The 12,884-nt window shown below is 40.5% G+C and overlaps 1 protein-coding gene across 1 annotated transcript in view; it reads right to left on the bottom strand.

Moving 5' to 3' along the window:
• The window catches only part of agmo (alkylglycerol monooxygenase), a gene marked incomplete at its 5' end in the record, with an annotated part of 141,051 nt that overhangs the window by 43,428 nt on the left and 84,739 nt on the right, over positions 1-12,884 (bottom strand). Inside the window, 6 exon segments of the mRNA XM_037676511.1 lie at positions 3,596-3,712; positions 5,762-5,896; positions 6,271-6,350; positions 8,263-8,328; positions 8,551-8,617; positions 11,929-12,024. Of these exon segments, the coding sequence (XP_037532439.1) occupies positions 3,596-3,712; positions 5,762-5,896; positions 6,271-6,350; positions 8,263-8,328; positions 8,551-8,617; positions 11,929-12,024 (561 nt within the window).

Genomic DNA, 12,884 nt, shown 5'->3' with positions numbered 1-12,884 from the left:
CTGATCTGTTTCATGTTGCTGCTGATCTGTTTCATGTTGCTGCTGATTTGTTTCATGTTGCTGCTGAACTGTTTCATGTTGCTGCTGATTCGTTTCATGTTGCTGCTGATCCGTTTCATGTTGCTGCTGAACTGTTTCATGTTGCTGCTGATCCGTTTCATGTTGCTGCTGATCTGTTTCATGTTGCTGCTGATCTGTTTCATGTTGCTGCTGATCTGTTTCATGTTGCTGTGTTCATTCATCTGCTCACTCAGACTCATGTTCGTGCTGCTGTTCAGCATTTAGTTTTCATGCTGTTAGTGCTTACTGTGTTTTTAGTTAACGTTTTTTTTTGGTTCATGTCTTAGATCTTATTATTGTTTTTCTTTTTACATTTTATGCTTTTGTTGGATGTAACTGGGACTCTGTGTGCACAGTGTCATTCCACCACATGTACCACATGTGGTGGAATGACAAAGAAAGAAGCTTGAATCCTTGAAATCACCACAAAACGTGTATTACAGTAAACTTATGACATCTGTGGAGGTCAAGCGCCATCAGGCATCAGCTGGTAGCAGCTGCAGTTATCCAGACTTATTTGTCAAAGTTGATCTTTTCTGTGTTTAAAACCTGACGGGCTGCTCGGTCACTTTTCCCCCTTTTTTTTACCGTCAACAAAAATCCTTCGTCCTGTTAATCACATTTCATTTTCAGCCCAGAAACAGAGCGGTGCTCGTTTCCTTCTGTTAATTTCCAACATAATCCAGAATCATCCTGCAGTACCGGCAGCCGAAAGGAAAGCCAACATCTGGTGGCAGCACTGTGCTGTGAGCACAGAAATAATTGTGTTATTTTCTTGTCCCCTGAGACAAAGCAGATTAAGGCCGTTTTTTTCAGCTGCTATTGTGATTGTTGTACAGTTGGACAAGTTGGCCCGTCGGACAACTGAAAAAATAACACAGCAGGACATTGATTGTGATATGTTGACACAGTAAGTAAGACTAAAAACACGCTCACGGTTGGCAGTTAATCAGGTACAAGTAGCTGAAACATCAGTTTGAGGAGCTGTCAAGATGCAGAGCATTACAGAGAATTCATCCCTTTTTCACACTTACACTTACAAGAGGTGCGCCCATGTCCCGCCTCGCTCAAGGGTTTGAACAGTACCGGTAAATGTTTGCAGGTTTTTTTTATTAGATGAGGTTTTTCTGGATGGGAATTGAACAGAGAATGCAACTAACCTAAATGTTTTTGGTGCAGTCACGTTCACTGTGGAGAAGAACAGAGTGAGACCAGTTTTATATTTTTATTTTGCTTGTTCGAGGCGATGCAGAGTGATCAGGGCAAGTGGAGGAAGCCATTTTATCCATGGCCAGGAGCAGTGGCGTAGCCAGGGGGTGGCCAAGGGTGGTCTTGGCCACCTTAGATTAATCTTCGCCCACCCCAGTCATTTGAGAATACTATACTTTTAAGTAAAATAAATACTAGAAAACATACTTTCCTCGATTGGGGTGGCCGATTTGCACGTATATTGGCAGTGGCCATTTTGGATTTTGACGTGGCAACCCAGTTTTTGAAAGTGGCCTTTCTTATGCCTACATCCACCCACACACCAAACTGTAAGACAGCACCTCACTTATTGTTCATCTTATCGAGATTACAAGACGCACGAATGGACAAAGCATATTTCCACACCACCCTCTTTGCTCAGTGACGGGGGACAAAAAAGGAGTGAACAAAATAATAAAAGTCAATGTTCGGTTTTACTTATTCATAGAATTAACAACCCAAGTAATTTTCAAATAATTCTAATTAACACAATTCAGCTCAATTAAATCTTAATAAATGTAGCAAACACTGTCAGTTGGTAATAATAAATGGATAATTTGTTAATAAAGCTCAACTACAAGCTGAAGTTAACATGTTGACACATTTAATTATGAACATGTTTTTATTTAAATGGAAATAAAGTTGAATCTAAACGCAATATATTTTGTATTCCTTGATAATTTCATATCAACCTCCACTTTTTATGCCAAAGACTGTTAGCTCAAAGTAAGTGTTCCGAATGACTCTCAGCTACTACCGGCCCAAGCTGCAGCTCCGTATCTGCACAGCTGACTGTGCTATAGTCCTTCACGTGTTTGCTGAGGCCAGTTAGTTGCGGTGGCCATCTTGAATTGGACTTACACCGGTAGTCAGCTATAGACGATCATCTAACGATTACTTTCTGAGTTTAATTAAAAAGCATCCGGTGGTTTATGAGATATTTGGAACCGACAAGTTACATGATCATCCACCTTTAATGGCAGTTTGGGATGATACAAATAAGAAATTTAAAGGTTGGTTTGATATTTTTTATTTTATTTTGTTTGTTTTTTCTTGCGTATTCAACTCATTATAAGTAAATTTTAAAAGTATTTACAAAGAAAAACATATGTAATGTCATATTTTATGTGGTACAAAACTAGTGTTCACTCCTCAAGCATTGTCAGGACATTAATAACATACAAAATACATAGGCTCTTACTTTGCAAGGTCATTTACAAGGTCACAATATTCAACATTTAGAAAAAGATTTTTTTCAGAAAGTCCCAAGTTTCCTCTTTTTCTTTTAAGAGTATCTGTTCAGCTGCCCTATAATAAAGCACGCGCATTAACCTAATGATGTAACTGAAGAGCGGCCCGACTCGTTTCAAAATAGCCGTGTTTACAGGCCTTTGAATTAACGCAAAGCCCATAACTGTTTGGCAGTGTATCATCAATTGTCGGCCTAAATAACGGGCTTGCCAGCATGTGGGTATAAATACATAACAGCAACGTGATTTATTGTTCGGTCAAAGTGCTCACTTTGTTATTTTCCCTCCAAGTCCTGATTGCTGCATCCTGAAGGCTATTTGGGTTGGGAAATGGTTGACTCGACAATTAAGGCGTTTGTGTTCACTGCTGGACCACCAGCTGGCGCTTCATTCACCAGGAGGGAGGGAGACCTTTAACGCACCAGAAGTGTGTGTGTGTGCGTGTGTGTGTGACGGGACCACAGCGTTGGGAGCCCCACGGAGGGAGCGAGCAGAGAAAGAAAAAAGACGGGACACTTCTTTTTGGAGTTGGAAGTGGATGGGCGTTAACAGAACTTTTTGGGTAACTAAAACCATGCCTGTAGGGAAAAAAGTCTTCCAAAGATAACCACGGAGGAGACCTGCTTCTTTATTTCTGTAGGAGAGGGGGGTGGGGGGGGTCTCTTGGCTTGTCGAGAGGAAAATAATAGACAAAGGTTGTTTTGGAAGGGAACTTCGATCCGTCATTCTGTCAAGATGTTAGACAGAGCTGGTCTTTTACTGCTGGATAAGTACAGGATTCCACATCACCATAAAGAAGCCACAACAAACTGCCTAATTGGTCAAAATAAAGTTGGCGAACAAACACACGGAGCTCAGGCAGTATAAAGTTAGGAGGTCTAAACCACGTTACCATGTGAGGTACACAAAAACCGAAACTAATCAGTCACCAAACCCTCACAAGCTCCGAACAGAAACAAACGACCTCTCTGACTGGAAACGAGGAGCAAACATGAAATAATTTACAAAATACAGAAACGACTGGGACAAAGACGTACCAGTTTGCTTTCAAACAGCTGGTGGTAAGTCCACAGCACCATGGTGAAATGTAAGGCCACATACACTCGTGAAGACAGAGACCAGCTGGGATCATGAGGCACTTCCTTTCCGGTTACCTGCACATGCAAAATAAACGTGGTTAATTACCCAAACCCAGTTCCCTGTCACTAATTTGTTTTACATGAAAGCTGTACACCTCTGGCCAGTGCAAACACACGTGCTTGTGTATTTTCTGCTGTAAAAGACCATCAGAGCCAAAAGTCGGAGAGGTAAAGAGTTCGCTCAACACCAGACGTTATAAACGGTCTGAGGTTGGATTGTACACCTGGATTATTGAGCACGGACTTTTTTGGTCTGAGGTGAGTTTTGTGACGCGCTGCGTAAACCAGTCGAAGGGAGCCTCTAGAAAATGGGTCAGGTGGCCGTCATGAGATGAACAAGGACAGCAACAACTTTCAAATTGTCTTACAGGGTGAAAATGTCTAATAAATTTAAAGTCATGCTAACCAGAGTTAGCTGTACTTCAACTACAGCGAGACTTCAGTATTTTATGACCTATAATCCTTAATTTAGAGCAAGCTCAGAAATTACTCCCCGTACAGCATAAACTGGCCTGGACAGGATTTTCAAACCAGTTAAACCAAAATGTTTTTCCCCCGACCAAGAAAATCATTGGTCATTGGATATTTGTTCATCTCTTTCCAAACATTTTCTCCAATGTCTTCAGATGCGTTACATGAAAATGTATTTCTCTACGTTCATTCGAGACCTCCATGTGGTTTTTCATGTCCCACAGTTCCAACACCAACTTTGAGAACCGCTGTCCTACGTATTGCTCGTTGTCACAGATTCTGTTCAGAACTTTCATGGACTGAACTTCTCGGTGCAGCCAGGGGGTGGAGGGAGTCCAGTTCGGTGGTCTCATGATTCATCTCTGGTCTTTGCAGATGATGTGGTCCTGTTGGCGTCATCGTGCCGTGATCTTCAGCTCTCACTGGAGCAGTTCACAGCTGAGTGTGAAGCGGCTGGGATGAGAACCAGCACCTCCAGATCTGAGGCCATGGTCCTCAGTCAGAAAAGGGTGGATTGTTCTCTTCAGGTCCAGGGTGAGGTTCTGCCTCAAGTGGAGGAGTTCAAGTATCTCTGGGTTTTGTTCATGAGTGAGGGAAGAACGGAGCGTGAGATTGACAGACGGATTGGTGCAGCTTCTGCAGTATTGTGGACTCTGTACTGGTCCATTGTGGTGAAGAGGGAACTGAGCTGTAAGACAAAGCTCTCTGTTTACTGGTCGGTCTACGTTCCTCCCCTCACCTCTGGTCATGAACTCTGGTAGTGACTGAAAGAATGAGATCGTGGATCCAGGAGGTAGAAATGAGTTTCCTCTGCAGGGTAGCTGGACTCTCCCTTAGAGACAGGATGAGAAGTTCAGTTATCAGGAGAGACTCAGAGTAGAACCACTGCTCCTCCACATCGAGGAGCCAGTTCAGGTGGTTCAGGCAGCTGGTAAGGATGCTCCCTGGGCGCCTCCCTAGGGAGGTGCTCTGGGCATGTCCAACTGGGAGGAGACCCAGGACAGCCCAGCCTGTTTCAGTCTTTGGTTCTGAAGAATCAACCACCACATGAGGGTTCTCCACACTTCCCATCCTCAAACCCACTGCTCTGCTTATACAGCTGAAATACAGTCAGCCTCCTTCACTCCAGTTATGTTTCTTTTCTCAAACATCACCATCAAGCAGCCCTTCGACCAAATCATCTCGGTGAAATTTTAGTTTTGTCCGAGAGTAAAATTCCTGCGCTGGCTTTAAGTGGCCGAATTGGCTGCAAAGACGAAAAAGGGACGTTCTTCTCTGTTGTAGAACTGAAGCTGTGACACCAAAGGCTTCATTTCAAAGCAAACCACTGAAGCATTCAGCTGGAACCTTTGGCTTTTATCTGCTCAAACACATTCACACTTTACTGCACGCGGTTTTAGTCCAGCAAACGATACTTGAAGTCAGTAAAACTAAACTTATTATGATGCCTCAACAAAGGCCTCGCAGCTTTTATTTCATGTGGCAGTTTCTTGTAAAACTTGCAAAATATATGAATCCTTGAAGAAGGAATGCTCTGAGTCATTCAGGACTGTGTTTTTGTGTCAGTATAATTTGCAACAGTCTTCTGCTAACCTTAGGATTGTCGACGTAGTCACCAAGCCGAGCTTTCCCAGGTTTCCAACTAGGACCTTTGATGAAAGTTGACAATTTGTCACCGATAGTTTTGTACGTGTCGGCTCTCTTCCATAAATCTACATAGTAGTGCAACTACGAGAGACAGAAAAAACACAAGTCAGATAAATAAACAATCAAATCAGATTGAAAGTGATGAATGTTACGCAGGCAATAGATGGAATAATTCATCTTGAGTGGCAGCGTTTCTGCCTTCATTAGACAGAGCATTGCTCATGCTGCGCCCTGCCAACCATGAGGGCAGCAGAAGTAATTCTAACGTTCACCAGGTATTTTACTTTATTGGCCTCTTTCACCTCAGCTGGCCAGTTTGTTTGGAGTAGAGTAATAATGTTATGGTTACAAAATGGCTCCTTAGCCAGCGGAGGAATCACGAGCTCTAACCATCTATAAAGGTGCTCGTGAGGAGACGAAGGTTCGACTGATAACAGCAGTGAAGCACAGCTGACCTGAACATAGAGGATTTCAAACGTGTTGATGGGGAACACGAGGCCATATACGACTTTATCTGTCTCTGAAGCAAAGGTACCTGGAAAAACATGCGAAACAAAATCAGATTATTGGGTCAAAGCAGCCAATCGGAAACAATGACACTGAAAAGAATAAAAATAAACGTGACAAGCAAAAACTTTGTTTGCTCTACGTTTGGTCTCAAGTGACATCGCTTAACAAAAATATCAAATTAGACAAATTTACTAAAAAAAAAAGGGATGAAAGCGCCTAAAACTCTGTGCAGTAATAAACAAGGTATTTCAGAATTGCTCACTTATTTGGGACGAGCTGCGCCTGAACAGAAACTTAAGAATCAGTTCGTACAAAAATGGAGAAGTGAGTTACATCAGATTGATGAGGAGTCTCAAAAATCAAGTGTGAACAGAACTGACTGAAAAAAATCCAGGGGCAAAAACAAAGAATTTCTCTTAAGTCAGCGATTGTCATTTGTGCGATAGGTCTCGTGTTGAGGATCGAGTTAGTTTCAGTGCAGGAACACAGAAATGCTGAAGAGGAAAAACATTTGCCAAAGTATTATGTTAACCCCCCCGGTGCATAAACGGATCTTCATGATGCAGTCTGAAAATGTGGCAGTGATTTGTGGACTGGAAACTTTGTGCAGATTGTGTTGAATTTATTTATTTGCTTTTATTGTGCAACATCTGCTTGACCTGATTGTTTCCTGTGCTCCACATCGTTACCTGGACACGAGTGTAACAGTAAAGAGCTCCAGGTATTTTATGGAAACGTGCAAAGAATGTTCTGTTAATACAAGCACCATTTGTTTTTATTTCAATCTCAGCTCTATTTTTTTCCTTTCATTGAACCTTTATTTCTACAGGTTGATCCCACTGAGCTTCTGGGACTCATTAACAAGGGAGACCTGATTTTAACAAACAGTGATGACAACAGTGGATAAGAACTGGAATAGATAACGCAACTTTTAATTTCCATTTAATAAGAATTGACACGGTTAAAACAAACTTTAAAAGAGATTTTAAAGGTACACATACTTGCAAAATATTATTATAATTATATTATATAATCATTGCTATTGTACTTTATGTAACAGATAAAGGAGAAAAAGAAGCTTTTGCACTTAGTAATGATCTAATTTAACAATTATCACGGACCTGTTTAAATGATTTAAATCCATGCAGAGAACAATAATGAGAGTTCGTGGGAGAGATCATATCTCTTAGTTTCTCTCCATTGGCTCCCTGTCAAGTCCAGAATTGAATTCAAAATATTACAAAGCCCTCAACAACCTAGCTCCAGATCTTATTGTTCCATATTTTCCTAACAGAGCACTTCACTCTCAGACTGCAGGTTTACTTGTGGTTCCTAGAGTTTACAAAAGCAGAATGGGAGGAAGATCTTTCAGTTCTCAGGCTCCTCTCTTGTGGAACCAACTTCCAGTTTCCGTCCATGAGGCTGACACATTGTCCAGTTTAAGACTGGGATTAAGACGTTCCTTTTCATAAATCCTATAGTTAGGGTTGACTTGTTATGCTGCTATAGGCTTAGACTACTGGAGGACAAACTGACCTCATATCGTCAAATGAATCATTTGTAACTGATTCTACCTTAACATGTTTTTTATCGTTCCTCCTAGTGAGGGACGTCGCCTCATCCTGGACCTGCCATTGTTTCCACTGTTTCTACTTCCTGTCCTCTCAGACCCAGCCGGATGAAGCAGATGACCCCTGGTCCTGAGCCTGGTTCTGCCGGAGGTTTCTTCCTGTTAAAGGGAGTTTTTCTTTCCACTGTCTCCTCTGTTCTTGCTCAGGATGAGAGCCTGTGATGAAGTGAAGATTCAACACAATCTGCTGCTTCATTAGATCAACTTTACGAATTGTTGTTTATAACGTCTGTGAATGTTTCTGTTCAGTGCCTGAGACAACGTTTGCGACTTGGAGCTGCATAAATAAACTGAGTTGGATTCTTACCAAATAATCTGTCCCAGATGATGAGAATTCCTCCGTAGTTCTTGTCGAGGCAGTAAATGTTTCTCCCTGTTGGAATTACACTTTGTGAGGTTCCCACAAACAGTAAAGGTTCAGGAACTGATAGATGCTAAAGTTGTTAAATGTGCCCGAGTAGAACTAACTGGATTAAATAAAACTAAAAATAACCTTAACAAGCACCAAATATTTATTAACATTTCAGTTTTTATTATACGTTTGTTCACCCCAATAACTAAATGTATTTACGTGCTAAAATGAACCTTGTCTCACCGTGATGGACTCTGTGATGTTTAGGAGTGTTGAAGACCCACTCCAGAGGTCCAAGGTCTCTGATTAACTAAAAGAAAAACAATTTAAAGTACAATTTACTGTAATTAAAGTACAATACTACTGTTTTTCACCAAACTGTGAAGTAAAAACTGTTCCTGCAGTCAGATTTATAATTGTTCTGCCTAAACCTTGAGCTAAGAGTCCTTCTGTGCATGCACAGAATTTGAGGGAAATTATTCTTTCACTTTTAGATCGCTGAGAAACAATCGTTTTAAGAATCCAGAACAGCAGAACGCCAAACACAACAGTGGGACTACAATATCTTTGTTGGCGATTTTGTTTAATTCCATGAAATACCCTGGAGAGTAATATTTGTCAACTTGATTCAACAGACTGTAAGTCAACGTGGTTCCTTCTTAAAAAAACTGAAGTAAATGCAAATAAGAATTATTGTACTCGAACTGGCCAAGAACTTCAGCGCTGCACTCGTTTCACCATCGCGCCGTAATAGAGTGAAAAATAAATAGAGGCAATTTAATAAATGTTACCTTCTTGTTTTATGTTAAATGTTAAAAATGCTTTATCAAAAAAATGTGATGGATCAAAAACAAAACAATAAAGAACAGAAAGGCAACTTTTCAGGAAACAAAGTTTTTCTTCTCAGAGTTGTATTTGTTCGAGTCCGCCAACGGAACTGATTTTTAAAGTTTGTTGACGTTGATGTGTTAGTTGTTGTAAAAGAAAAAGTTGTATTTTCATAAATCTGCTCCATAGAAGAAGAAATACAGCTCTGATCTAAAGATGATGCAGAAAAACTGGTCCATGCATTTGTCACGTCTAGACTGGACTATTGCAATGGTTTATTATCTGGGTGTCCAAATACTTCTTTAAAACGTCTTCAGTTGATCCAAAATGCTGCTGCCAGAGTCTTAACTGGAGTTACTGGGAGAGATCATCTCTCTCCAGTTTTAGCTTCTCTCCATTGGCTCCCTGTCAAATCCAGAATAGAATTCAAAATATCACTTCTAACCTACAAAGCTCTCAACAACCTAGCTCCATCTTATATTGGATATCTTGTTGTTCCATATTTTCCTAACAGAGCACTTCACTCTCAGACTGCAGGTTTACTTGTGGTTCCTATAGTTTCCAAGAGCAGAATGGGAGGAAGATCTTCCAGTTCTCAGGCTCCTCTCTTGTGGAACCAACTTCCAGTTTCTGTCCGTGAGGCTGACACATTGTCCAGTTTTAAGACTGGACCATAGACTTTCTTAATCCTATAGTTAGGGTTGGCTTGGGTTTCTTGAGTTATACCTATGCAATGCTGCTATAGGTTTAGACTGCTGGAGGACAAAATGACCACATGTCCTCTCTCTGCTGCTGTTTTTACTGGCTCTACTCTACCTGTTTGTAATTATTTCTATCTTAACATGTTTTTTTTTTGTATTTCCTCCTATAGAAACCACACCTGGACAATAGAAACCACACCTGGACAATAGAAACCACACCTGTACTATAGAAACAACACCTGGACTATAGTAAGTACACCTGGGCTATAGAAAGTACACCTGGACCTGCCATTCCGTGTTTGTTTTTACTTCCTGTCCTCTCAAACCCAGTCGGTCGAGGCAGATGAACGCTCGTCCTGAGCCTGGTTCTACTGGACGTTTCTTCCTGTTAAAAAGAGTTTTTCTTTCCACTGTCTCCTTTGTGCTCAGGATTGGAGACTGTGATGAACATTCATCACAATCTGCTGCTTCCTTAGATAAATTACTTTTACTAATTGATTTTTTTATATACACACACCGGTATGAATGTTTCTGTTCAGTGCCCTTAGACGACTTCTGTTGTGACCTGGACCTTTATAAATAAACTGAATTATACAGAATCTTGCATGATTTTCATAAAATTAGAACGTTACGACAACTCTGCTCACTAAATGAAATGAACTGAATCGGACTGTATTGGATTATCATTGAACAGAAATAATTGTAACTGGACTGGAATTTGAATTTGTTTTCAACAAAATGAGATTGAATATGCACTCATTTATGGTTCGGACACGCCAGTTCATAATTGGAACGATATAATTAAAGGTAATATAGCTGAGTGTGAAAGTGTGGAGAGGAATGGAGTACCCCCTTCCAATGGCGGTTACAGAATAAACACATCTATTCTAATCTCATCCAGTTGGGGCTTAATGCAAACAATCAGGTACCTGAACGCATCCTGAGCATGATGGGATCAAATTTTTATTTTCTGTTGCACAAGTTATGTTCAACTTCTGTAGTTTAGAGCAGAATCCACGTTTTGCTTTTGGTCTCAACTCATATTTCGATGGTTCCCATCAACATGGAGAAATGTGCACGGCTGGACAGCGTTTCTGTGATTCATTTCCATGTAATGACGAGTATCTGGCAGCAGAGCGTGAGAGCTTCATCTTGAATGAAGGGTCTCCACCACGTTACATACAGCTCTGAAGCTGCAGCCAATAGTGTGTCAGTCAATTACATGACATCAAAAAAGGCCTATAAAACAAGCATAAATTACATCCTCTCAGAAAATTCTGACTATTACGACTGCTTTCACTAATAGTGCACTAAAAGATGGAGGGTGTTCCAAATCCATTCATTCCCTCTAACGATGGCGGGGACTGTAGAAGTGATATTCCCAGACAGTTTAAAGGGAGACCGAGTGGTTCTGCTTCTGTTTGGAATCTTTCATAAAGCCTCATTATTTTTTATTGAATACAGGTTCTGCTGCAACACTGAGTCTGCACAATCTGACATAACATGCAAGTTACCACGGGTGTAGGCGACAGATTACTTTAAAAGACTTCATTTTATTTGTTGGATTTAAAATCTGCATAGTAACCATTAAAGGACAGATCCATAAATGTATTGCTGCATCTTGGGTGATTAATGGCATTAACGTTTTAGAGTATTTATACCTCCCATTTGTTTAAACTATTCTGTTTAAACACTGAAAAATTAGTTGGTTTTACTACTTAGTTTGATTAAATTCAAGTGTAAGGGTAATTAATTTTAAGTCTTTTACTGGAATTTTATGTTCAAGTAAGACATAAAAAATGGGGTTACTGTGCACTTTAAAGAAGGCTTAGGTCATCTTGATTTTACACAAGATTTTTTATGAAGAATACTTAAAATGTAATATTTAAAACAGCAGCTATTACTGGTTTAAAGAAAATTACAAACCTAATTTCTATTCAGCAAACTAAAGATATTTATTATTTGAAACCTTTGAAACAAATGCTCCAGTAAGTGGCACATTTGTAAAAATACAGAATTATTTTCTTGCATGTCTTACTTGGTGCATGTGTTGCCAGATTAAAGAGTCAATAGCATGTGGACTAAGGGTTACCTCGGTGTGAATCCAGAACTGATAGAGCAGATTTAACTGTATGTGAACGGCAAAGATGGATGGAGGAACAACCAGAGCTATAGGAAGGTAGAAAACCTGAAAATCAAAACAAGAACAGAATCAGAAGGTCTTGTAAACTTTTCACAATATAAGTTTTCATAGTTTGAACACCAACGAAGAGAAAAAAACTCAGAATCGATTTTTATTTTAGGGTAAAACCTCAGAAAGTTGATTAAATTTACCAATATTTTCTCAAGACAATACATTTCCAGTAGTTCAGTCATTAAACACAAAGACTTTGTATCACCAGGGACCAGTAGTGACTGACAACTTTTTAATCAAGTTTTATATGTACAGTTGTTTTACTGCCTTTAGTCTCTTACTCGTCTCAGAACAGGGAACAGGTGGAAGAGAACTTGGAGAGGTGGAGGGATGCACGTGAAAGAAGAGGAATGAAAGTCAGCCGTAGTAAGACGGAGTCCATGTGAGTGAATGAGAGGGAGGAGGTGGAACAGTGAGGCTACAAGGAGCAGAGGTCACAAAGGTGCAGGACTTCAAAGACTTGGGGTCCACTGTCCAGGAACATGGGGAGTGTAGTAAAGAGGTGAAGAAGAGAGTCCAGGCAGGATGGAGTGATGGAGAAAAGTTTCAGGAGTGATTTGAGACAAAAGGGTGTCGGCAAAGGTCAAAGGAAAAGTTTACAAGACAGTGGTGAGACCAGCTATGTTGTATGGTCTGGAGACAGAGACATGGACAAAAAGACAGGAGACAGAACTGGAAGTGTCAGAAATGAAGATGTTGAGGTTCTTCTTAGGAGAGACAAGGATGGAGAAGATCAGGAATGAGATCATCAGAGGTACAGCACAGGTTGAACAACTGGGAGATGAAGTTAGAGAGGACACACTGAGATGGTTTGGACATGTCCAGAGGAGGGACAGTGGTTTGGACATGTCCAT

The sequence above is a fragment of the Nematolebias whitei genome, chromosome 5, assembly GCF_014905685.2.
Source record: "Nematolebias whitei isolate Nwh7 chromosome 5, NemWhi1, whole genome shotgun sequence".
NCBI lineage: Eukaryota > Metazoa > Chordata > Actinopteri > Cyprinodontiformes > Rivulidae > Nematolebias > Nematolebias whitei.
The sequence above is the reverse complement of the archived record's forward strand: the minus strand, read 5'-3'. Positions and strand labels throughout refer to the sequence as shown.